At 33.9% G+C, this 27157-nt stretch overlaps 1 protein-coding gene across 5 annotated transcripts in view; it reads right to left on the bottom strand.

Annotated features, from left to right (window-relative positions):
- Window positions 1-27157, bottom strand: part of TUSC3 (tumor suppressor candidate 3) — a 287831-nt gene that overhangs the window by 87168 nt on the left and 173506 nt on the right. For all 5 annotated transcript variants that reach the window (XR_007402703.1, XM_025474441.2, XM_025474284.3 and 2 more), the window contains exons 3-6: window positions 21174-21291; window positions 16127-16267; window positions 13132-13272; window positions 273-362 (exon numbers count right to left, since the gene is read on the bottom strand). Coding sequence is in view for 4 of the 5 variants with exons in the window: in XM_025474441.2 (XP_025330226.1) it covers window positions 273-362; window positions 13132-13272; window positions 16127-16267; window positions 21174-21291 (490 nt within the window). In the remaining variant the exon portion in view is untranslated. The remainder of the gene's footprint in view (window positions 1-272; window positions 363-13131; window positions 13273-16126; window positions 16268-21173; window positions 21292-27157) is intronic.

The following is a 27157-nucleotide window of genomic DNA, read 5'->3' as shown; positions in this document are numbered from 1 at the left end:
TATGTGCATGTGTGTATGCATATAGCAGAGGTATTAGAAGAGAAAGGACAAAACTTTATATAAGAATCAGAAATTATGTGTAGTATTTAATGAGAAAAGATTTTATTTATAAACGTAAACACGATTAAAAGGGTGCTTGACTGGCTCAGTCAGTAGAGTATATGACTCTCAATCTCAGAGTCCTAAATTCGGGCCCCATGTTATGTGTGAAGATTATGTAAAAATACATAGGATTAAAGTTCAAAATATGAATGCTTAGAACATGCACTTACCACTTGTCCATTGTGTGGGTTCTTATGAGCATATGGAGGTCCACGGATATGATTCCACATCTGGCCAGAAGTCATAGCAAAGACTATACACTGAAAAACAGGGTGCAATGTTAGATATATAAATCAAAGAGTAGCAGAATACTGCATTTTTAAAAAATAATGATGAAACTAAATTTAAAAAACCATGTGTCACTTCAGCCATTAGAATAATTTATCACTATGTGGCTTTGAGAATTCATCCTAAATGAAAGAATAAGATAAAGCCATTGCCAGAGATAGAAGTAACAGGTCTGATGGAAAATTTAAAGCAATATCCTAAGGATATTCACTGGGCTTGAGAAAAGAAGACATCAGGGAGACCCTTACCACCACAGAGATAAATCAGTTATAAAAGAATCCATCAGGGGATCCCTGGGTGGCTCAGTGGTTTAGCACCTGCCTTTGGCCCAGGGTGTGATCCTGGAGTCCCGGGATCGAGTCCCACATCAGGCTCCCGGCCCGGAGCCTGCTTCTCCCTCCTCCTGTGTCTCTGCCTTTCTCTCTCTCTCTCTGTGTCTATCATGAATAAATAAATAAATAAATACCCCCCCCCAAAAAAAAAAAAACGTAAAAAAAAAAGAATCCATCAAAGATGAAAAGATGAAGAATACAATGAATGAGACTAGAAACAGATTTGATGCAATGAACAGCAGGCTAGAAGCAGCAGAGGAGCAAATTAGTGATGTAGAAGAGAAAATGAAGCTAAACAAACGAGAGAAAGAATAATTATGGAACATGAAGGAACTCAGGGACTCCATTACATGAAATAATATTCATATTATAGGAATCCTAGAAGAAGAAGAGAGAGAAAAGGGAGTAGAATATTTCCCCAATCTGGGGAAGGAAAAAGATATCCAGATCCAAGAGGCACAGAGAATTCCCCACCAAAATCACCAAATGCAGGCCTACACCAAGACATACTGATAAAGAACAAATCTTAAAAGCAAAGAGACAAAAGAAGTCCTTAACTTTTAAGGGAAGACCCATAAAGCTAGCTGAAGATTTATCAATGGATATTTCATGCCTCTCCCTTCTGGCCTGCATATAATCAACATCCTAATGGGAAAAATCCTTAGCCAAGAATACACTATCCAGTAGGGCTATTATTCAGAATAGAAGGAGAGATAAGGAGTTTCCCAAACAAAAACTAAAGGAGTTCATTTCCATTATATCACCCTGCAAGTTACATTAAAGGGGACTCTGGCTGGAAAGACCAAAAGCGACAAAGACAAGAAAGGATGAGAGAAATCTCCAGAAATGACAAAAAAAAAAAAAATATATATATATATATGAATACTAAATACATATCTATCATTAGTTACTTTAATGGACTAAAAATTAAAAAAACACAGGGTGTCAAAATGGATTGGAAAATGGATCCAAAGACCATCCAAAATAGATCCAAGACCCATCTCTATGCTACCTATAAGAGATTCATTTTGGACCTAAAGACACCTACAGATTGCAAGTGAGGGGATGGAGAAACATTTACGATACAAATGGATGTTAAAAGAAAGTTGGAGTATGAATACTTGTATCAAACAAAATACACTAAAGTGACAATGACTATAAAAAGAAGATAAAGAATGACACTGTATCATAATAAAGGGATAATACAACAAGAGGATATGGTTAATTCTAAATATTATGCTCCCAATCTCAGAGCACCCAAATATATGAACAATAAAAATTAATAAAATTGATAAACCTTCAGCCAGACTTACCAAAAAGAAAGGATCTAAATAAATAAAATCACAAATGATAGAGGAGAAACAACCAACACTACATAAATACATACAAATATAAAAGAATATTATGAAAAACTATCTGCCAACAACTTGGACAACCTGGAAGAAATGGATAAATTCCTAGAAACTACCAAAACTGAAAATAAGAATAGGAAAGCCCCAATTAAAAAAAAAAAAAGTCCAGGACCAGATGACTACACAGGTGAATTCTACCAAATATTTCAAGAAGAATTAATACCCATTCTTCTCAAACTATTACAAAAATTACAGAAAATTTCTAAAGTCATTCCGTGAGGCAGGTATTACCCTGATACCAAAACCAGATAAAGACCACACTAGACCACACTAAAAAAGACCACACTAGACCACACTAAAAAAGAAAGGTGTCTGGGTGGCTCAGTTGGTTAAGCATCTGACTCTTGATTTCAGCTCAGGTCATGATCTCAGGGTTGTGAGATCGCTCCCTATGTAGGGCTCTATGCTCAGTGCAGAGTCTGCTTGAGATTCTCTCTTCCTCTCTCTCTCCTTCCTCTTACCCCTCCTTGCTCACATATTTCTCTCAAATAATTAATTAAATCCCTTTAAGGCAGGGGTTGGGGGGGAGAAGTGAAGGGCAGAGAAAGAATCTTAAGCAGTCTCCATCTCACAACTCTGAGATCATGACCTGAGCTGAAATCAAGAGTCAGGCACCCAACCAACTGCGCCACACAGGTGTCCCTATTATATACTTATTCTTAAAGTTAAGCTAGAAGAAAAGATGATGAACATCATGAGGACGAGAAAATACCTTAGTCTAGCTATTTAGTTAAACTGTTATTTATCGAAAATAATCTGTATATAAATGGACCCACACAATTCAAACCTGATTTGTTCAAGGTCAACAGTACCTACTTAATAGAAAGACTAAATATCCTAAATATGTTTTACATAACCCTTTCTATAGTCCATGTATTTAAAATGTCATACTACAAATAATTTAATGACTTCTAAACTTAATAAACAGGTAGCATAATGAATAACGACCAGAGTAACAAGAGAGAATCACATGTGTGAGCAAGGAGGGGCAAAATAAACCACAGAGATAGTACCTGTCTAATATTAAAAGTTACATAATTTAGTTCAAATAAATTTGTAAAAGCGTTCATTCTGAAGTCAGAGCTGCCTTGCAGTTTTGAATAGTCATAAGAAATACACTTGTACTGATACAATACAATGTGCAAATGCCAAAGAACCCTTCAGGAATGTGAAAATTATGTAATAATTTATATTAATATCAAGCTTAAGTTTTTCACAAAACTCACATAATTAAATTGATACAATTTCTTTGAGGCAGAAGGTATGTGAATCATCTTACAATACAGATTATCAGTGTTAAAAGGCAGAAAACAGCTTCTGTCCTACTAAGATTTACTATGATAATAAAGTTTGGGTTATTAGATTTTTAAGATGATGTTTATCTTTCATGTTTTTAATTGCAGATTCTTAGGATGTTTTTCTTTGCATGTGAAATGAATATAACTACTCATCACACTTATATTTCCGCTTTGAAACTACAGCCATCTATGAAGAGCTTTAGGTTGCCATGAAGATCTGTGCTAAGGGCTACAAAACATAACATTTTAACTCATTTTGGTATTCCAAGATCAACATTTATTTCTGAATACCATAAACTACATATTTATATTACACTCCTTAAAGTTATATACCAGTGTAGTTCAATATTTTACCCATTCTACTTTAAACTCATCATAAAACACGTTATGTGGAAGCTCATTATCATCCTTTTTCTTTAGGAGGTAGAGGAAGGGAAAAATTGAATAAAACCAGAATCAATGCTTATTCAGCTCTATAAACAATCATCATCACAGATAAATAGAAATTAATAGCATTTTTTTCAAGACCAGGTGAACTTATGAATACTCTTTATCTATTTTTTTTAACTCAGAATCAGGAAGCTCTACTATTTAAATATTCACCCATCTTCTTCTATATAAGGAAATTGCAAACTTTGTCTCTATCCTACCGTAAAGCACTATGAACAGTTTTCTCTTCCTCTTGTCAGCAAACACTACATTTCTCAGCCTATCTGTGAGTGATATACAAAAATATGAATAATGAAAAAGACAAAAAAAAAAAAAACAACACAGCCACAGAATACAGTTTATAGAACTAAGGATGTAACACTCAGTAATCCCTTGGGAGGTACTTTTATATAAGTTCAATATACAACTGCTAACTATATACAGATTTGCTCTTTACTAAGAAATGGGTATGTGGATAGAGCTTCTTTAACAAACTTTCTTATTCTCATTTTGTATACAATTTTTGGTACTACAGAAGTGCTCTGCTCTATTTTTATTTTAGAAACCTTCCTTTTCTGTGCAATCTGAGGCTTTCATCAGTCTCCACAAATCAGATATTTTGCCAAAAATTAATAAAAAACATTCTCTTTCCCAAAGGAAAATGGGATGCCAGTTCTTTTATACAGACAAATGTCAGAATCTGAATAAATGGATTAGCATTTTGGGTAGCCTCTTAACTTTATAAGGATATCTTAAGAAATGGAGAAGATTAGAAATGAATAAGACAATTTTTTCACTTCAAACTAGCCTTTCTTAAGTAGAGTGAAATTTTGTGGTAGTGGTGGCTGTTAGGCAGAATATGGTAAAGAAGAGTTAAATTAGTTTCCACAAGCTATCAACAGCTAAGGAAAAGACCACAGTTTGTATTTTCTATATTAATGAAAAACAGAAGGAGAAAAGTTTCAAGAGGAGCTTTTCTTAAGTCAACATTTTATCATCAGAGTAGAGCTTTAAAACATATTGTTTGAAAATATGTCTGTTCTCTGCAGCCTGTTACTGACTTCTAAAAGGCTGCCATTGGGGAACATGCATACTTGCCAAGATTTCCTTCTCAAGTATGTGTTTGTGAATGTTAGAATATTTTCTGCTATGCCAAGGTAATTAGCTTCCAAGGATTCAAAGCAGAAATACAAAATCTGCATGATGTAGCACAGGATACAAGAAAATTGATCTGTTCAAGTATTTAACATTTATATGTACCATATAAATATTCTTAGGCATTTATTTGCAGTCATAATGGCTCACTACATCCACTGGTTTAAACATCCAATGTATGAGATACGTGCCCAGATTTAGAAAAGCCCAGCATCATGGAAAGAATACCGACCTTGAAGTCAGACACATGGGATCAAGTTCTAGTTAGTCATTTTCTAGCTGTGTGAGCTGAGTAAACTGTATTTGCTGAATCTTAATTTCCTTATTTATAAAAAGAGGATGATACAAATTCCTTTTCATTATTATTATAAGGAATAAGTACATGAAATATACCCCAAAGAAGGAAGGCTCAGTAAATCATGATGATGATGATGAGCTTACAATAATTCTGGGGAGGAGAATAATATTGTCAATGGAGTCTAATTCAGAGAGATTGTATTTTCAGTTATTTTGGTAGACTGAAATAGTGACATATGGCATGACACTAAGTTTTAACTTCACAAAAACACTGAAACAAGTACTATATTTTCATAAAAAAAAAACTACGTAGCTTTACTGAATGAAGCAACTTGAATACTAGCCTAAATAAAACCCAAAACACTTTGAAACTTACTAAGGTGACTGAGATCACTTCTGGTATCCAATTATATTAGAGTATAATTAATCTATTATAACTCAATTATCAAAAGTGAGCAAATATCAAACTTAAAGAAAAAACCCAAACTTCAAATTTATATTTTCTCTATCTACTAGAGAGAGATTTTCTCTATGTAGTAGAAAGCCACAGAGGTTCTGTTTGAATTTCTAGACATTAGGCATTAAGCAGAAGATGGATTGCAGAAGATGGATGCTACACTATAATGTAACATGCCTGGTCTTCTTAATCTGTTCTATCACATCCAACTCAGTCATAAAGACTGCCCTTTCTTTGTTGAAAATTAAAGCAGAAGGATAAAACACGAAGGATATGAAGATCAAAGGTACAAACCAATTATTAGCTATAAAAACATACACAAAAATAAGTAAAAAAATAAAAATATACACACATATAGTTTCAATTCTGATATTCTATTTATAAATATTTTTATATCTGGTTAGATTTAAGTACCGTACTTTTTCTTCCTATTTCAAAAATTTTATTTTCAAATACGTATCTAAATTGTTTACTGTATAAAAATTCTAATGACTATAGGATATTGACTTTGAATTCAGAAAAATTATTCAACTCTAGTAATAATTTTTATTATTGATTCTTCATAAATGATGACGATTTTCCATGTGGGCAATCATAAGTAAACATGACATGTCTATTCATTTACATTTATTTATTCCTTGCACTTCTTTTTCTATTCTTATATGTTGACTAAGACCACTAATAAAATGATGAATGGTATGTAATTATAGGCTTTATTTTAAATTATCACTACTAAATATGATATTTGCTAGACATTTTAAGATATCCTTTACCTAATTAAGAAAGTTCACTTGTATTTAAAGTTTGCTAACTTTTTAAAATCATTAATGATAAATATTGAGTAATTTCTATAGTAATAGTGATACTATTTCTACCAGTAAACAATTACTGGGATCATTTTCAATTAATCTATACTTCTCCTCTGGCTTAACCAACTATTCCTACACCTTGACTTTTACTATTTATATACAGCTAAATTTGGTTGGTAGTACTATTAAAAAATTTTTGATTCCATGTTCAAAGGCAAGATTTGTCATATGCCATTCACCACCTCCTATTTTCTAGCCATCTCTAAATTCTCATAGTTTTAAAGTCTTTCCTGCAAGTACTTTGTTATTCATTATAGAGTGATTTTTATAATTTCACTTAACTTTCTATCAAAATTTTTCTGGTAAAAGTTTTCAATATCTGTAGGAAAAGCTGCTCTCCTTTGTAAACTATTTCCTTGCAATACATATGCACAGATACTGTGTTTAATACTTTATTGATATTGCTCATATCTGAATAGCATCCATTTTTCCTGAAGTGAACTGATTACAAGCAATAGTCTACATAGCTCAGTGGTTCAATTTTTTATTGTTATGAAAACTGGCTATTTCCTTAAAATATGACACCTCTGTGTGGCCATACCTCCTTTGTCTCTCAAAACCTAACCAATTTCGAGCAGATTTCTTCTCCTAAATCTTCACTCCTCTTCATTTCTTCATGAGCCACTGCCACTAAGAAACACAATCAGTACTTCAAAGGTAAGCCACTCATTGTACTGGGTCAGTCTTTACCTGTATTTTGAAATCTGCCATCTCTGGTTCCTCAGTACTCATTCCCTGAGTACCAACTCCCCATGTAATCCTTCTATATCAAAAAAAGGTCCCAACCACAAGTATTCCTTCTCAGGACAGGGTCCTCACTGTGTGGGAAGAATTTCTTGACATTTTTTGGTACCTGCCACTAACACTACACCCTTTAGCACTTTCTACTCCTCTCAATAACAAAAGGCCTTATAAAAGAGAGCATCCTACAGTAGCTGTGGTTTCAGTAGTTGTTGAATATTTGCTACAAAAGGACTTTGAAACTACCGGAATTATTCACTTTTCAAGGGTTATTTGCAAATGTTAAATTTAATTAATGGTTATTTGTTTACTATGAATTTATTTTTCTTCCTGATATCATTTCAATTGATATTTTCTAAGAAACTTGCTTTCTTCGTGTAATAAAATTGACAGTACTGACTTTTTAAGAACTATTGTTTTGCTTATGTGTAAGCAATATCATCAGGGCAGAATAAGAGCATTTTACCATTTTCTCTCTAAAAAAACACTGATTTAGACAATCCCCTATGGACAACAGTGTCTTTGTGGAAGTTGAGTCCAACGAAGACATGCCAGAGCACCACTGGATTAATGATAAAAATGAATAAATAATGGATGCACTGAAGATAGTTTAAGAAGAATTTTAGTTGCCTAGGTCACTTCCCCCCAAGGGGTACAGCTCAGTGCCCAGAAAGAACTTCTCCTGTGATCTCACATACGGAGAAAGTGAGAGTGTCTTAGTGAGCACCCAGCTTCCTCAGCTGTGTGGAATAGTGACAAAGACACACAATTCTTACACCGCCTAGAATACTGACTCATACAGTGTACAACTAGGGGGCAATGAACTGATGGGGAGAATAGCAGTCAAGCCTCAGAATGGAACACATCAAAAGAATGTAGATTCTACTACCCACTTCATGGAATCCATCAGGAAGCCTGCCTAAGAGCACCCTCAATATCCATGAGCCTCATCTATACACCCTTCTATCCTGTGGCTGTCCCCTGTGCACACTCCGAAGGTAATAAAAGTAGGCCTTTCAGATAACAATTGGGAAAATGCAGAAAACCAACTCAACTCTGCAGGATGAGAGGAAAGGACACAAACCAGAGCATTCAGCACCCAGCCTAGTTCTGCAGGATCAAGAGAAGGTATGAAAAGCTGAGTCCCCCCTCAGAGGGAACAAGAAGTAAAAGGCAGTTTTAGTATGCTGCTGAAGTTAAATTATCAGTGTAAAATAGACTATTATTTCGTAAGATGTAAGCCTCATGGTAACTGCAAAGCAAATTACACAAAGAAGAAATTATTTTACACTGTAAAAATAATCAATTTAAAAAGGAATAAAAAGCAGCCAGAAACAGCTGGCAGTATCCTTTTATATATGGATTGATTTTTTTTTTCTAGGTGGGGAGTATGGAATTATTTATTATTCTGAATCTGGGTTTTGTTTTCTATACATAACAACTTCTGGACAGAGGGGACGTGTCCCACCTCCCAGGCTCGTGTCCCATGGGTCTGTTTGGATTGTTTTCCAGATTCAAAGTGCACTGAGAAAGCTTCACAGTTTTAATAATTCCTAGATGCTCAACTGAGGCAAAGTGACAAAATGCCCCCCACCCTCTCCTGCTAAAAAAATAAAACCTCAAGCCCCTGGCAGCAGAAATTAAGATGGCATTAATAAGTCCTTACCTATCAATAATCACTTTAAATGTAAATGAATTATCCATTCAAAAGGTACAGAGGGGATAAATGGATAAAAAGACTTAACTATAGACATTTCAGCTTCAAGGAGACAAATAATTTCAAAGAGAAGTGTGGAAAAAGATATCCCACAGAAATGGAAAGAAGATAGAGAAAAGGGTAGCTATGTACACATCAGAAAAAACAGACTTGAAGTAAAATTGGTCAAGAGATAAATAGGGTTTTTATATAATGATACATAAGTCAATTCATCCAAAATATTTAACAGTTGTAAATATATATGACTATATCACAGCACCTTTATATATTAAGATAACACTAACATATCTGAAGGTAGAAAAAACTCAGCAATATAGTAATTAAGGACTTCAATACCCCAATTTCAACAATAGATAACTCATCCAGACAATCAATAAGAAAATAGTGGGCTTGAATTATGCTTTAGTTCAGTAGACCTAACATACAGTGAACACTCCATTCAAAAGCAACAAAATACATTTTTTTTTATTTTTTAAAAAGATTTATTTATTTATTCATGATAGACACAGAGAGAGAGAGAGAGAGAGAGAGAGAGAGAGAGAGAGAGGCAGAGGCAGAGACACAGGAGGAGGGAGAAGCAGGTTCTATGCCGGGAGCCTGACGTGGGACTCGATCCCAGGACTCCAGGATCACGCCCTGGGCCAAAGGCAGGCGCTAAACCGCTGAGCCACCCAGGGATCCCCCAAAGTACACTCTTAAGTGTACAATGAACATTCTATGGGACAGATCATATTTTGGGTCACAAAACAAGTCTTAGCTCATTTATGATTGAAATTATACCAAGTATCTCTTCAAATGCAATGGCAGGAAACTAGAAAACTCATAAATATGCTAAAGAACACATTCCCAAACAACCAATAAATTAAAGAAGAAATAAAATATTGTGAAACAAAAGAAATGGAAGTAATATACTAACACTTACCAGATGAAACAAAAGTAGTACTAACAGGTAACTTTCTGTAATAAATGCTTCTATTAAGAAAAAAAGAATATCTGAAATAACCTAATTTTGTATTTCAAGGAAGTAGAAAAAAAAAAGAAGCCAAAAATTTGCAAAAGGAAGGAAACAACAAAGATTAGAGCAGAAATAAAAACTGGAAAAGTCACAGAAAAGATCAATGAAACAAAGAAAAAGTTTCTTAAAAAGATAAAATTGACAAACCATTATCTAGAATGAGAAAAAACTCAAATGGATAAAATGAGAAGCAAAAGGGAAATTACAACTCATACCACAGAAATACAAAGGATTATGAGACTACTATTAACAAGTATACAACAAGAAATTTGATAGCCTAAAAGAAAGAGGACAATTCCTAGAAATACTAGGATTTCCTACTAAGATTGAATCATGAAGAAATAGAAAATTGGAGCAAACCAGTAACAAGTAAGAAGACAGAATCAGGAAGAAAATCTCCCAAAAAAGGAAAGCCCAGGACCAGACGGTTTCCCTAGTGAAATCCACCAAAAATTTAAAGAATATCAATTTTTCTCAAATTCTCCCGAACTCATTTTATGATGCCAGCATTACCTGGATACCAAGTGTCCTGATAGTCCTGATAAGGACACTAGAAGAAAACTACAGATAAATATTCTTGATGAATAAATACAAATGTAAAAATTCTCAAAATTCAATGGCATATTCAAAAGATTATGCACCATGTTTAAGAGGGATTTATTCCTGGTATGCAAAGAGGGTTTAATAAAGATAAATCAATATATGTGATACACTACAGTAATAGGATGAAAGATGAAAATCAATCATATATAATCATCTCTATAAATACAGAAAAAGCGTTTCACAAAATTCAATTTCCTTTCATGAGAAAAACTCTCAATCAATTGGATATAGAAGAAATGTAGCTCAACATAGTAAAAACCCTATTCGACAAGCCCACAGGTAACACCATACTCAATCATGATAGGCTGGGAGGTCTCTCAGATCAGGAACAAGACATCATTCCTGTTCAACATTATAATGGAAGGCCTAGCCAAAGCAATGGATAATGGATATTATGGATAATGGATGATAACAGATACTATGGATAATGGATGATAATGGATATTTTATCATCATTCCTGTTCAACATTATAATGGAAGGCCTAGCCAAAGCAACTGGGCAAGAAAAAGAAATAACAGGCGTCCAAATCAGATAGGGAAAAGTAAAATTGTAGATGATATGATCTTATATACAGAAATCCCTGGAATGCCCTAAAAACCTATCAGAATTACTAAACAATTGCAATAAAGATTCAGGATACAAAACCAGCCTATTGTTTTACTCAGCAGTGTAGGATCTCAATGCAGCAATTCCCCTAAAAGGTACTTATTTCTGCTACATGTTTATTAACCAGGCCTCTTCTCCTTTCTTTCAATGTATACCTTATTTTACAACATTGATATCTTGGTCTCTATAGAAGATCCCACAAGGGCCTTTCATATTTTTCAAGCTCTTAACCACTTTGCAAAGTCTCAAATTATGGGGAGATTAAGAATGGCTACTGAATAACCAGCAGTGGAAGACCGTAACCTCTTTATTTATCCCCATGGTGTAGAACATGGATTTTTGTCTAGGAGTATCTCAATCAATCAATCACCAACCATAAACTGGAGGCTTCTAAGTTCAATATTTTCTTTAACAGGGCCCTGTCACTTTGCCTTAAGTGGCTTACAGGATATATGTCAGTATATAGAAGAGAAGCTTTCATTGGACCACAAGAACATCCAAGCCAGAAGATCTAGGTTCACTACCATGTAACTTTGCATGTTGAACAACTGATGGGCTTTTTTGTCCTTTTTCTAATGCTCTTTAGTCAGGCATCACTTCAAATCTTTTGCCTATTTATTTTCTGAATTATTAAACAGTAAAATTGACTTTTTTTTTCTTTTTACCCTTTTGGTATACAGTTCTATAAATTTTGACATGGTGAGAAAAGTTCCTGTCTTTAAGAGTTTGGCTCCTACAGTTTCCCTGCCTCCACTGTTCTGCCACAGTATTGCCCAAGGATTGCAATACAAGAAAATAGGAAAAAAAAAAAAAAAAACACACACACACACAAGAATCTCTTCTAGTCTCAAGACAGAACTAGAGGTATCTTCTAGCTACCTGTCTGCTCCAAACTGCCCAAATTCAAGTTAAGGAAAACCAATACTAGAGATATATAAGGTTGAAAATTTTTTATTTACTAATTAAATGTCATCTTGCATGTGGGTATTATCTGATCTACCAGCTGACCTTGACTTTTTAGAAACACCAAATACCTGAGGAGCTGAGTCCTCAGCTCCTGACTCCAGATTTATAGTTCTGTCAGTGGGAGAGAAAGATTAGTATGTATATATATATGCCATCTTACCTATAAGCAGACTATTTTTTTTTTAAGATTTTATTTATTCATTCATGAGAGACACAAAGAGAGAGAGAGAGGGAGAGAGACGCAGAGACACAGGCAGAGGGAGAAGCAGGCTTCACACAGGGAGTCTGATGTGGGACTCGATCCCAGGTCTCCAGGATCATGCCCTGGGCTGAGGGCGGCGCTAAACCATGGAGCCGCCCGGGCTGCCCTAAATAGACTACTAAAAAAAAAACAAAAAAAAAACAACAAAAAAAAAAACATAATTTCTATCTTCTAGGTAGCAATAACTCTTCACATATTCTGGATATATGCCCCATACACATATATTTTCTAATTATTTTCTGAGTCTATGGATTCTTTTGAAGAGTAAATATTTTAATCTTGATTAGGTCTAATTTATTATTTTTTCTTCCATGATTAATGTTTGTGTTATAAAGATTCTGTATTCTTCTGAAAGGTTTATAATTTTAGTTTTACATATGGGACCATGAGTAATTTTTATATGTGGTGTGCGCTCAAGTTTTGTGGTTCATTATTTATTTACCTAAAAGTATGTTCCAGCACAATTTGTTGAACACTATTCTTTTCTCACTGAATTGACACCTTTGTTGAAAATCAACAACCATACAACTTGTACTATTCACAAAGAAATAAGGCGAAAAAAGTATAGTATAATAACATACCAGAGATACCATGGCCCAACCAGTCTTATTATAGATGAATTCCAAGTTGTTCCTTCTTAAGTAGAGCAAACCGCCAACAAGTGACACTAACAGGGCCAAAGCAATGGTGCCAGAATAGTTGGGTGGTCTGAAGACTCGAATCTGCAAATGCAAAATGAAAATTTTAAGAGTTGAATAAAAGTAAAAGTGTTTTTCCTCTTGATCATATTCCAGTCCTTCCAATTATTAATACCAAAGCTCTAGAAAATTGCCACTCTACTTTTTTCATTTGTGGAACTAACACTGCTTTAGCTCTTTACAAATCAAAAACAAATGACTTCCAAAATCATGGCTATGCTGTAGGTGAACAGTTAACATACACACATATAACTTATATTTATTTTTTAAAGATTTTATTTATTTATTCATGAGAGACAGAAGGAGAGGGGGGGAGAGAGAGAGAGAGAAAGGCAGGCAGAGACAGAGGGAGAGACAGGCAGAGGGAGAAGCAGCCTCCATGCAGGGCGCCCGATGTGGGACTGCCCTTACAGTCAACTGAAATTAGGAATGGAAATGCAAATATTCGCTCTTGTTGCTACTCCTGGAGCCCATAATCCTGTGTTTTGTTTGCCTGGCATCTATATGAACTGTTCCCCCCATCCCCTGCAGGAACTATGTCTAGCTCTCTAATTGCTGTATTACCTAGCATGTCATTGGGGTCCAGTGAACACGACCCCAGGACCCCAGGATCACAACCTGAGCTGAAGGGAGACACCCAACCACTGAGCCACTCAGGCATCCCCATAACTTATATTTAATCCAGAACTGCTGTGTTTCACCTATAAAACATGGGATCATCTAGTATAGGGGGATGAGTTAGGGATATAATATATTTATTATTTCAAATTGGGACATTTTAAGATCTTTAACATTTTAACATTTTTTAAACATCTTTACTGACATAACATGCACACCAACTGAAAATTCACCTGGTATACAATTCAATGGTTTTTATCATATCCATAGGGTTGTGTAACCATCACCAAAGTCAGCATCAAAACATTCCAATCATGTCAAAAGGAAATCTTTCAGCAATCCCCCTCTTAAACCCCTCACCCTCCAACCCTAAACAGCCATGAATCTACTCTAACTGAACAGATTTCCCTTTTATTGAACTTTTCATATAATATGTGGTCTTCTGTAACTGGCTTCTTCCACTTAGCATGATGTTGTCAACCTTCTTGTTAGAGCATGTTTCCACTTCATTTCTTTTTTATGCCTGAACATTTCATTGTATAGATACAGCACAATTTGATATCCGTTTATCAGTCAATAGGCATTTGGGTTGTTTACACCTTGTGGCTATTGTGAATAATGCTGCTATAAACATTCTTGTACAAGTATTTGTGCAGGCACATGTTCTCATTTATCATGGGTATATACCTAAGAGTAGACTTGCTGGGCTATATAGTAACACTGTTTCTTGATTTCAGGATTGCCAGGATGTTTTCCAAAATGGCTGTACCATTTTACATTCCCACTGCTAGTACATGAGAATTCTGGTTTCTCCATTTCCTTGCCAATATATTGTCTCACTCATTGATTCCAGCCAACGTAATGGGTATGGGATACTAATTCACTGTAGGTTTGATTTGCATATTCCTAATGATTAATGATGCTGAGCATCTTTTCATGTACTTATTAACCACCTGTATTAGTACATTTTGCCTAAAGAAATATCTATTCAGATTCTTTGTCCATTTTTAATTGGGTTTTTCTTTTATTATTGACTTATAAGATTTCTATATACATACTAGATACAAGTTCTTTATCAAAAAATGATTTGTAAATATATTTTCTCCCCTTCTATGGGTTGTTTTTCATTTTCTTAATGGTATCCACTAAAATATAGAAGCTATTTTTTAAAACTAGATGGCATTGGTATGAAATCACGATTTCAAAGTATATAAAGATCTTGGTTCTAATATTTCTCACTAAAAGGAACCAAGATGGGTAACTGAGTGCCACACAGGGCAGATTAGCCTGAAACATTATGTCAGAAAAGTAAGAAAATGCATGAATAAATGTGTTTACACCTTATGGTAAAATTACATATTTTAGAACAAATGTACTTTAAAATTCCTCGTTATAATTGTTCACTACAAAAAATTCTGGTGAGATTAGGGAATAAAGCAGCCTTGAGCTCTCCACATAGACATTAACTACCACCAAGATTCTGGTTTGTTTACTTCCTGAATAAACTGTCCACATATCTATACTCATATTTATGCTTCCTAACAAAGTTCTAGATCATACTATAAATACTATTTTTCTAATCTACTCCTTGTGCTTCTTTCTATGTCAAATATACTTGCAGATCATTGTTGCCTATGTTACAGTACATTGAAGTAGTTTTTAGACATTTTTTTATTTTTAGACATTTCACTTATTTCCAATTTTTTCCCATTACAATGAATGTTATTTAAAAAATATTTCTATTGTTACATATTTGAATGTAATTCAAATTATATCCTTAGGTTAAATTTTAGAAGTAGAACTGATTGTTAAGGTTAAATTACATTACACACACTTAGAATTAGTTATTCCACAGTCCCAAGAACAGTATATGAGAGTATTTTCTCACATGGCTCATGAAAAGTATTATATCATTTTTATTTGCCCAAAAGCTAAATAAAAATTACACATCTTTTTAATTAGAATTTCTTTACTAATACCTTTGAATAATATTCCATATCTATTTTAGCCTCTGAAATTACTTTGTGCCTAACTCATGCACTTTTTAATGGTTCTTAAAATATCAATGTACCATTATTCTAAAAACCACTTAAATTCACCTAATTCAGTCAAAGTTCAGCTTACAGCTATCAGACAGTTTTCTCTAGGTAAGGGAAAACGTTTTATAGAGTAATTTTAAGAATCCTGTGGCCTTACTACAGTGCTATAACAAACCAAACTAATTAGCCTATTATTAACACTGTAGGGAATAAAAACATACATGAACATCCGTTCTGTCAGCAATCCACTTTGCTAGTTGTTCAGCAGCAAATCCAATTCTTTGAAGGTCAAAAGTATCAGCTCTCTTGGGTCTGCCTTTTGGAGGAAAATGCATGAACGTAGGAGCAGAATTCATGTTGAGCTGTAAAACATAAGATAAAAAAATACATAATATCTCACAATCTTTATAAAACATTAATCTAAAATTTTATGGTTTTCTTCCTGCATGAATTTTCAAAATATAGCATTTACTAAGAAAATCCAAGTGGTTTTCCAGAGCTTAATCATTGTATTTATTCACTGTAACATGCTACTGATGGAAAGAGAACTTGTGAATTTGGCTAAGTTCTCTGAACCTTCACATGTAACATACTATTTCACTTAAGCAGTTATTAAAATACTGGCACTTGTTGAAAAATATAAATGCATAACAGAATTAATGTCAGATTATTAAATTCTCTATTAAAAAGTTAAAAATGATGATTATATCAGAAACCAAGATTTCTATTCTAAGCAACCTGCATTTACCAGGCTATGGGAGAAATCCACAATGATGTCTTTTTCTGTTCAACTTCTCTGTTGATTCAACTGTCTTAAGATGGTTATATCTCAAAATTATTTTCTACAGGTAATTCCTTTTGAAGTATATTGAATACAATGCTACTTTAAGATAAATGGCCCTTGGGACGCCTGGGTGGCTCAGCGGTTAAGTGTCTGCCTTCGGCTCAGGAGGTGATCTTGGAGTCTCAGGATCGAGTCCCACATCGGGCTCCCTACATGGAGTCTGCTTCTCCCTCTGCCTATGTCTCTGCCTCTATCTCTGTGTCTCTCATGAATAAATAAATAAAATCTTTTAAAAAAAAAGATAAATGGTGCTTATCAAGAATAGAATACCTAAAACAAATGTTAGGTTAATTTGCATTGAGTAGCAAACTACAAAAATTATACAAATTAAATTCTTGCTGCCCAGGCATTATGAAAACTGTCTCAAATAAAGGCCAACAGATTTTTGGCCTTGCCTTGCAACGTGGCTCTGCATTTCCCAATACTGAGAATGTAAAGAAAAATCAAAGCAAAAATTGTCATTGCAGTTGACATCAAAGTAAAGATACAGCAGTACCCACAGTGGGCTTGCATGTTATGGACAATAGCAAGGCTGATTAAAGATAATGAAACACATGGTCACCAGCTACTTTCTTCTCTGTGGTTTTGCCTACTCCAGACTTTGTTCATTTATGTTTCCATGATGGGTGCAGAAGAAATAGCTATAGCCAACATGTAAATAACATATTACAAGTAAAAAGTCTCTGCATTAGATCAGAAAATTCCTAATAAGGTTTAATACCTAAAAATTTTAGAGTTAAAAAAGAAATCCTATAATTCGAAGCTTGTGCCTTAATTAAAATGTACAAATTCCTCAAGGCCACACAAAGCATGGTACAATACAGATCTTGCTGCTAGTCCAGACCTGCTTCTAGCACACTACCATCATTAACTGGTTGGTCTGTCATCATTCGCTTAGCTTCAACCATTACATGGAAATCACATATAATTGAAATTATTTTCCCCACAAGTCCCCAATAAGTCAGGAGTCATCAAGTTTAAGAATTCATATTATCTTCAGAAAGCACAATGTTTTAAAATGTCAGTTTAGAAAGAGCAGTTCAACAAAATGAGGTTCAATAGTTAGAAAAGAAACAGCATTAAAAATATTTTAGTAGTTCTCAATAAAACATGTACTTCCCTACTTTTGTACATTATAATTCCCCATAATAACCACTAACTGCTACAACTTTTATGCATTTTAAAGTAACTCTTCTTGCTAAGCCAGGGGCTAGGTTTTAGAAAAGACAAAGCAGTTCTATATTCAGAATTCTGCTGAATCTAAATTAACCTGAGGAAACAATCTTGATGTCAACTTTCATATCCATGTCAAACTTAAAAAAATAAACTTATGTATAAACATACAAAAGAATTCAAAGATTATATTTAATGATGTATCTACATGGCTATACACTGGCAGCCTATATAGTTAGTAGTCAGCACACAAAGTTTGAATCAGTTGCCCAAATTTTTAAGATAGAAAAATTTCATATAAAAATTCATATTTGGATTTCCTCCTGAAAAAACAGGTCTAGTTAAATGCATTTGGCCTGCATTTGCTAACCATAGCTGGAACAAGCTATAGCCCTCTGAGGTCAAGTCTGTCTGTTCCAGCTTGCTGGAGTCCTCATCCACACCATACAGTTTCCTCAACAATGAGACCAACAGTCAGCTCCATAGTGCTTTGCTGATTTATTTCTTACAGTAGTTAGAAGAAAAATGAAATAGCAGTATTTCCATTAAAGATTTATTTAAAAAAAAGACTAAGACTTTAATAAAATAGGAGAGAAGATATGTAATTATGCAAGTGAAGAACTAATGTGTTTAATATGTTAAGAATGTACCATAATGCAACTAAGTGAATCCAATCTGCTCTTTTATGTAGTTTACAAATCTGGCCAGGATAGATATTTGGGCTTGAAGCCTCTGCTTTAGAAGACTGGACCTGGATAACCATTTCCTAATATGGCAGAGAGGATTCAAGTATATAAGGAATAACATTTCACCTGATAATCACTAAGGTCAATTCTCCTGAGATTCCATGGAGACCTATAAATTACTTAAAATAATATTTGGTTCTTATAGTACTGTAATTTTTCTTTGTAACATTTGAAATTACAGATAGTCCCTGACTTATGATAATTCAACTTACAATTTTTCAACTGTACAATGGTGCCAAAGTAATACACATTCATCAGAAACTATACTTCAAATTTTGAATGCGGATTTTTTTGTATGCTAGTGATACACAGTACAATACTCTCTCATGATGCTGGCCGAGGGCCTGAGCCACTGCTCTCAGTCAACCATGCAATTATGAGGGTAAACAACTGCTACACTGACAACCATTCTGTATCCATACAACCATTCTGTTTTTCACTTTCACTACCATATTCAATAAATTACAAAGATACTCAGTATTTTAATATGAAATAGGCTTTGTGTTAGATGATTTTGTCCAACTGTAGACTATTTTAAGTATTCTGAGCACACTGAGGTGTAGTAAGCTAAACTATGATATTCAGTAGGTAGGTGTATTAAATGCATTTTGACTTTCAATATTTTCAACTTACAATGGCTTTATCAGGATATAACCCCAATGTAAGTTGAGGAAAATATGTACAAATGTATATGTGTTTTTTATTATTATGATGTTATTACTATCAGCTCCCTGATCTGTAAGTTCTTTATGGGCAGAATTATGTATGTCTTTCTCATGAGCCATTGCACCTACAGAGTATAGACAGTCAATAACATTGCTGAACAGGTGAACAAAAAGAAACATCTCAAAAGGCAAAATAAAGTTCTAGGGGAAGAAATAAGTGAAGAACATTAACAGGAAAGACTAAGAATAAAGGATATTGAAGACAAAAAAAAAGTTTCTCTTATTTAACTAGCAACTGGCAAAGAGGAATGAATAATTGATCTGGAAACAAGTAAGCAAAAATACTTACTAATGGCCCATTTATAATTAATGAGCTAAATTCTTTACAGAATTAAATGCTTTTCAATGGTCTAGTAAAGTATTATGCCAAAGAATGTCACATGTAAGAAAAATAAAATAGACCAAAGTAATCAATGCCAGGTACTACAATAAGTTTTACATTTGAAAGCACCAATCATGTAGTGATAAATACAAAATATTAGTCACTGTAGGGTAACAGTATAAGAACAACTCTGGGAGACAGATTGCTGAGCCCTGAATTACACTAACTTTGTAAACTTAGAAAAGTAACCTCTTCATACCTTAATTTCCTTATTTGTGAAATGAAGATCACATTATTTTTCTCACTGGATTGTTGTAAAACTAACTGAAAGTGTATACATTAAGTACTTCGAAGAGTGCTTGGATCATGTGCACTTAATAGTAGCAATGATGATGACACAACCCATGACAAAATTGATGACAACTAGCATCCTTATGCCACAATTCATTATCTTGCTCTACAGACAAGACTATGTAAATAAATGAGAATGTGTTAGTCTGCTTGAGTTGCTGTAACAGAATACAGACTGGGTAGCTTAAAAAATAAACATTTGTTTTTGCACAGTTCTGGAGGCCGGAAGTCCAAGATTAACATGCCAGTAGAACTGGTCTCTGATGAGACCTCTTTTACTGATTTGTACATAGCTATCTTCATATGATGTCCTTATGTGGCCCTTTTATAAAGACACCAGTCCTATTGGATTAGGGTCTCATTTTATAATCTCATTTAACCTTAATTATCTCCATACAGCCTCTATCTCCAAATACAGTCACTTTGAGGTTATGGCTCCAACATGAGTTTGAAAGGGACACAATTCAGTCCGTAACAGAGAACACTTTTATTTATGTATTTATTTTTTTTAAGACTTTTTTTTTTTAATTTTTATTTATTTATGATAGTCACAGAGAGAGAGAGAGAGGCAGAGGGAGAAGCAGGCTCCATGCACCGGGAGCCCGACGCGGGACTTGATCCCGGGTCTCCAGGATCGCGCCCTGGGCCAAAGGCAGGCGCCAAACCGCTGCACCACCCAGGGATCCCAGAGAACACTTTTAAATAAATTACTTAATACTTTATATCTGTCACATTGGAAGAAGTGAGGGTTAAATAAAACTTACACTGAATTTACATAAATTTCATAAATTTGTGCAAAATATCACCTAAACTCAATACAGTTAAATATTGAACTAAGGACAATCCATGTAAACTACCACTATATGCTTGAAAAAATGTATTTCCTCTATGATGTAAAAGTTAAAATATGTCTACCATACTAACAGCACAAACTATGCAATGTAAAGATAGCATTGGCTAAAATCATTTCAATCACATCACAGAATTTATTATAACTATTTTGTGTTTCTTTACTTATTCAATGAATTGTATTTGTATTCAACTAAATGTATCCACTATAACCAAATTTATTAAATATATTAGCAAAATAGGATGTAACTCTTTTACCTGTTGAAAAACATCTGTTCCCTCATCATAGTCCACCATACTGAAGAAAAGTTTGTTGCAGAAGGCAGATGAATAGCGCCAGGAGTTAGCCAGTATTTGATATTCTTCATTAGCTTGCCTGATAAGGAGAATGGGGCAGAATAAAAACATATCAGTACTCAAGCATTAACAAAGCTGCTAATAAAACCAGTAATTCTAACATGAGGGTTAGCTAATTTCTGTACAGATTGCGAGCACTGATTTTATATTTTCATATGGTTGTAAAAAATTTGCATACATCACATGTGAAAATTATATAAGATTCATATTTTGTTGTTCCTAAAGGCTTACTGTGCCACAGCCACACTGATTTATTTATATTGCTAGGACTGATATTGTGCTATTTAAGGGCAGAGTTGAGTAATTGTAACAGAAAGTATGTGGCCCAAAAGTCTGGCATGGCCCTTTAAATAATTGACAACTCTTACTCTAGTAGAGGTTTGTGGCATCCCCTATATATATATAATTTAAATCTTCCAATGATTTTTGGTAAAGGACACAAAGCAATTTTTAAGAATATGGGCAATTCAGTTTAGCAGAGGGAAAAAAATAGGAATTTTAAAAATTGTAAACAAAGTCATACTGCATCTTTATATATGCCATTTATCTAAAAATGCATTTACACTCATAATTACTAAGGTAATTAGTAAAAATAAGCAAAAATTTCTCTGATAGCTAAACCAAATGCCACAAATAAGCCCACCTCTATGAACATTATTACCTGTTTTGAATTAATCTCTATTGGACATTTTGTTGATTCTCCAGATAATAAAGCTTTATATTTAAGTGTAGGATTGGAGTAGAAACAGAGACATGACGTTGCTAGGAAGGATGTAAATAGAGTTATAAAAACAAGAAGCAACAAGTGATCATTAAAATATGTCTTTAAAAAGTGTGTTACCTCTGTATAATTGAGAAAGGAGTTGATCTCCTCCCTCTCCTGAAAATGGAAGAGATAAAAATGTATAATCTCATAATAACACAAAGACTTGGAGTAGAATCAGCAAAAGATAAAGAGATTTCAAGAAATACCTGGAAAACAGAAAGCTAGAGGAAAAATTTTGATTGAAGAAGGTACAATCACAAAGTGAGATTTCAGTGCAGTAAAGAGTTAGGAAAAAGGCTGGATTAAGAAGCAGCAGAGTCTGGAGATAAGAAATGGTACTCAGAGATCATAGTTAAATTTCTTTATTTGGAATAGAAGACCCAAACTCTTGCCCCACTCCCAACCAGTTCCAGTGTTCGCCTTTCTATTGCTAAGTGACTGGGCTATCAAAAAAAAAAAAAAAAAAAAAAATCACCTATGTGACTGAGGAAAACCTGACACAATTAAAAAGTGTTATTTCCAGGCTAAAAAAAAAAAAAAAAAGGTGTTATTTCCGATTGTTATAGATAAAAAGAAGTTCGGAGGAAAAAAATATGTAACAATGACAAACGATGAGCTTGGGATTGGATTAGTAATTACCAACACTAGATATTGGCAGATAATAGAACAATTCCTTCAGAGTTTTGAGAGCATGCCACTTCAAGGTAGAATTCTGTATCAAGCCAAACAATTAAGTTTGAAATAAACCCATTCTCTGAAATGTAAGGAATGTGAACTTACTTTCAGATATAATTGACAGAAAGGGAATATGAATGAAAAAAAAAAAGAGAAAACCTGAGAGTATAATGAAAACATCTAAGAAAGGGAGAAGGGCGACTAGAATTATGGTTAAGGTATACAGGATATAAGATGTGTAAGAAAACTGATCCAACGAAGAAGCAACAAAGTACAAAATAGAACATAACTTTAATTGGGCTTTAAAATAAAAAGATCCTAACAATCATTAGAATCAGTAAAAGATGGAAGATACTAAGACCATACATAGTATATAAGACATACTAGGACCAGAAAAACTACAAGAAAAATGACTATAAAAGTTCTAAACAAGATGCAAAAATTAAAATGTATCATACTTTTGGCTAATTGGAAATGAGAAAAATTTGAACAATACAGAATGTAAATGCTATCAACTTTTATTTTAAAGATTTTATTTATTTATTCATGAGAAACAGAGAGAGAGAGGCAGAGACACAGGCAGAGGGAAAAGCAGGCCCCATGCAGGGAGCCCGATGTGGGACTCGATCCCCGGACTCCAGGATCACGCCCTGATCCGAAAGCAGGAACAAAACCGCTTAGCCACCCAGGTGTCCCATTGCTATCAACTCTTGATGACAGTCAACAGGATTTGACAAGTAAAAAAGGAAGGGGAAGAGGCAGGGGGAGGGGGGGTGCTTACTAGTGCTTACTAATCTTCATGTGACTAATTAGAGAATCAAGAGAGGTCGTCTATAGATCATGGACAAGAAACAGAAGGATGCTACTTACTGCTAGAATAATAAAAGAACTAGAAAGCTATAAAAATGAGAGATGAAAGAAATGAGAGATGATTAAATCCTTATCTATTATAGCAAGAAACATCAAGATTACATTTGCTTTATAAAATTTTGTTATAAGGCTAACATTTAGAGATATGAAGAAAAAAGTCACCAGAGGAAGAAAATACAAAGAAATAATAGTGATTGCCTGTGCCCAACCATACATGCGGAAGAGCGCAAAGGCTAGAAAGTGTAGTTGTTCACTTGAGGCTCTTTTTATTAACAAGGAGCACATAATACTGCCGTGATTAAAACATATTTAGAAGGGTTAAATACGAAAAGGGCTATAATCTGAGGTCATTTAGTATAAAGACCTCAAGGGCATCATTTTATTGGACCACAGTACATTGTAAGGATCAGCTTAAGACTGCACTGTGCTCAGTACACAGAATATGTTCAATGAAAATGAACACAATCTTTTAAAGCTTTGGTGGCTAAATAAGATTTAATTTACTATAATTCACTGAGAAACTATTTACTGAGCACTTAATAGCAGTAACTAAGCAATCTTCAAGGTCTCTGCTCTCATGAGGTTGATATTTTAGTAAAGAGACATATAATAAACCACCAAATAAGCAATTAAAATCTACAACATACACTGAGAAAATAATATAATACAGAGAATGGTATTACAGAAAATAATGGAGTATCTATGTAGATGGAATATCATGAAAGGTTTCTCAGGTAAGAGTGACTCTAAAGCTCAAATCCCACATCACTGAAGCAAGCTGGAGATAAACATTTCAGGTAGCACGAAGAGCAAACACAAAGGCCTAAGGAGGGAAACGACTTAAGATGATGGCAAAATGAAGCTGTGACACAAATCAGAACATGCTCTGTTTATAAGAGGAATACATGGAGAATACAGAGCTTTTGCCCGCCTTTATTTAAAACAATGCCTCACTGCTACAATAAAAACAGGAAAAACCAGCATAAGTCTTAAAATCTGATTTGAATTTTGTCATATGGAATATAATTTTACCAGCAAGTATCTATCAATGATTTTTAAAGAAGCACTCCACACAGTGAATTGGCACCAACAATTAAGTAGGTCTGAACATCTCTGCATACTAATAAACCTCAAGAGAACAATGGTACCTTTAGAAAAAATCATTACACAGATAACATCACAATTTTTAAAAACCAGTATAATTTTACACAAAAGAACATTTTAACTTCAAAAAATTGGAACTAAGGGAAAAAGCAAATCAGCAAAAACTGGCCTTCTTGTGACAATGATATTCTAAGAAATGAAAACGCTTCGTTCTGAAAAATATGAAGAAAACAATAAAATTTTAGTATTCTTACATCTGTGTATAATATTTTATAGAACGATGTAGCACAGGAATAATGTTGAGTTTCTTTCCCTCATAATGTTGTAACCAGCCCAGACCCACTGGAATCTACTAAATATACATTCATGCATTCATTAATTCACTCCACAAATATACATTAGTGCCACCAAAAATTAATGTAGGAGCAAGGGCTCTTATATTAAGGAGAATACAGTTCAGTGAGAAAGAGAGGCCTCATACAAGTATGCTCAACATTTCTGATAATCTTAAATACTCTGAAGAAAACAAGAAAATGTGACAAAGAGTATTGAGGAGTCAAAGAGGATAAATTAATTTTGCCTTGAAACTCTGTATTCCGTATCACTCCACTTTTTCAACTGAAGTTCCCAATTAGCAACTGTAGATTCTATCTTGTGTTCCAAAGTCTGAGTTACCCACTGTCTATATAAAGAGAAGACAAAATGGCCAAAACAGAAGACAAAATCCTCCATACTCTGGCCGCAACTTAGATCTATGATTTATGTCATATGAACATGTCATACTTAAAGGCTTTCTATTTTATGACATCTCATGTTCATTCTTCAAGTTTAAATCCTTTGCTTAGAATGTCTTCCCTTCTTTCAAAACCTTGCTCAAAAACTTCCTCTCCTTTGGAAGTCACTTCAAATCCCTATGTCCACAGTATTTGTTAAGGCAACTGCCCAAAATGGAAATTCTCAGCTAATGCATAGCACTATTTATTTTATCCACATATCTGTTCTCATCCATGTTATATTATTAATGCATTCATTGTTCAATGGCTGGGGCCTACTACAGAATATGGATCTAACAAAGGCTTGATAATGGTGATAATGAATAACATACTTTCCTAAAAAGTCAATACAGCATATATACCCTAAGTATCACTACACTGGAGATTCTGAATTCTGCAATGAAAAAGCCCACTTAGGTTTACATTAAGGTTAATGTCTCTTTTAAGGCCAATTTACTATACTGGTGGTCTTGGAAGGAAAAAGAAGAAATATTTTAAATCTATTTACATCACAAATATATGCTATTTACCAAAGGAATAGTCGTCATGACTTGAAAGGTAATAATGACTAACTCATAAATCTAACATCATCTAATGATTAAGTCATTATTTAACATCTAACATCATCTAAAACATCATCTAACATAATTCATAATGTTAATTTCATATGCAAATATGGAACCCATATCTTAATCTTCAATGATGTTTACTCATCATTTTAATATGTGCTGCAATAATAAAGAAGTATAACTAACAATCTCCACCTTTAAGAGGCTTCTTAGAAAAATGAATAGAAACGCACTAATACATAAGTAAGATACATACCGTTGACCCTTGAACAACATGGGATTGAACTGCAAAGGTCTATTGAACTGCAAATTTTTAATACAATACTATAAATGTATAGTAAATACAAATATAAATGTATTTTCTCATCCTTATAATTTTAATAACATTTTCTTTTCTCTACCTTTATTATAAGAATACAGCATATAATACATATTACATAGAAAATACTTGTTAACCAATTGTTTGTTATATGTAAAGCTTCTTTTCAACAGTAGGCTATTAGTAAGTTTTGGGGGAATCAAAAGGCATGCACAGATTTTCGAATGCATGGGGGGAGGGTGTCAATACCCCTAAATCCTGTCTGTTCAAAGATCGACTGTATGTTAAAAAAAAAAGAACACAGATTTTAAGGGTGATATATACAGCATATAGAAGAGAATGAGGTCACAGTGGACTGGAATCATTGAACAAAGTGTGAATGTGAAAATATTCAGAAAAGAATGGAAGGGCTAAAATTATAGTAAGAAAGGACATGAAGGGAATATTAAGGTAGCAGAAGCAGTATAAAAAAAGGATTACCCAGCCTAAAATGTGTATTATGTATTTCAAATAACAGAATATAAGCTTCATATTAGAAAATAAGGAAAGAAGAGACTGGAAGCTTTCTTCTAGTAGACAGATAAATAGGACTTTGACTTTATAAACAGTCAACAACTACGAGTGTTCTGAAAAAAGTGTATTGTGCAAAATACTAATTTAAAAAGCAGTATCGGGCAACAGTGTGTACTATATATTGGAGGAGGAGAAAATAAATGTTTGGAAAACACTTAGAATGTTACTATTGGTCTAGCTGGGAAAATATAGGAGGCTATTAAATAGTAAATAAATGAAGTTACGACCTATTTTTT

The sequence above is a fragment of the Canis lupus genome, chromosome 16 (genome assembly GCF_003254725.2).
Source record: "Canis lupus dingo isolate Sandy chromosome 16, ASM325472v2, whole genome shotgun sequence".
NCBI classification, from domain to species: Eukaryota; Metazoa; Chordata; class Mammalia; order Carnivora; family Canidae; genus Canis; species Canis lupus.
This window is presented reverse-complemented; position numbering and strand designations above follow the sequence as displayed.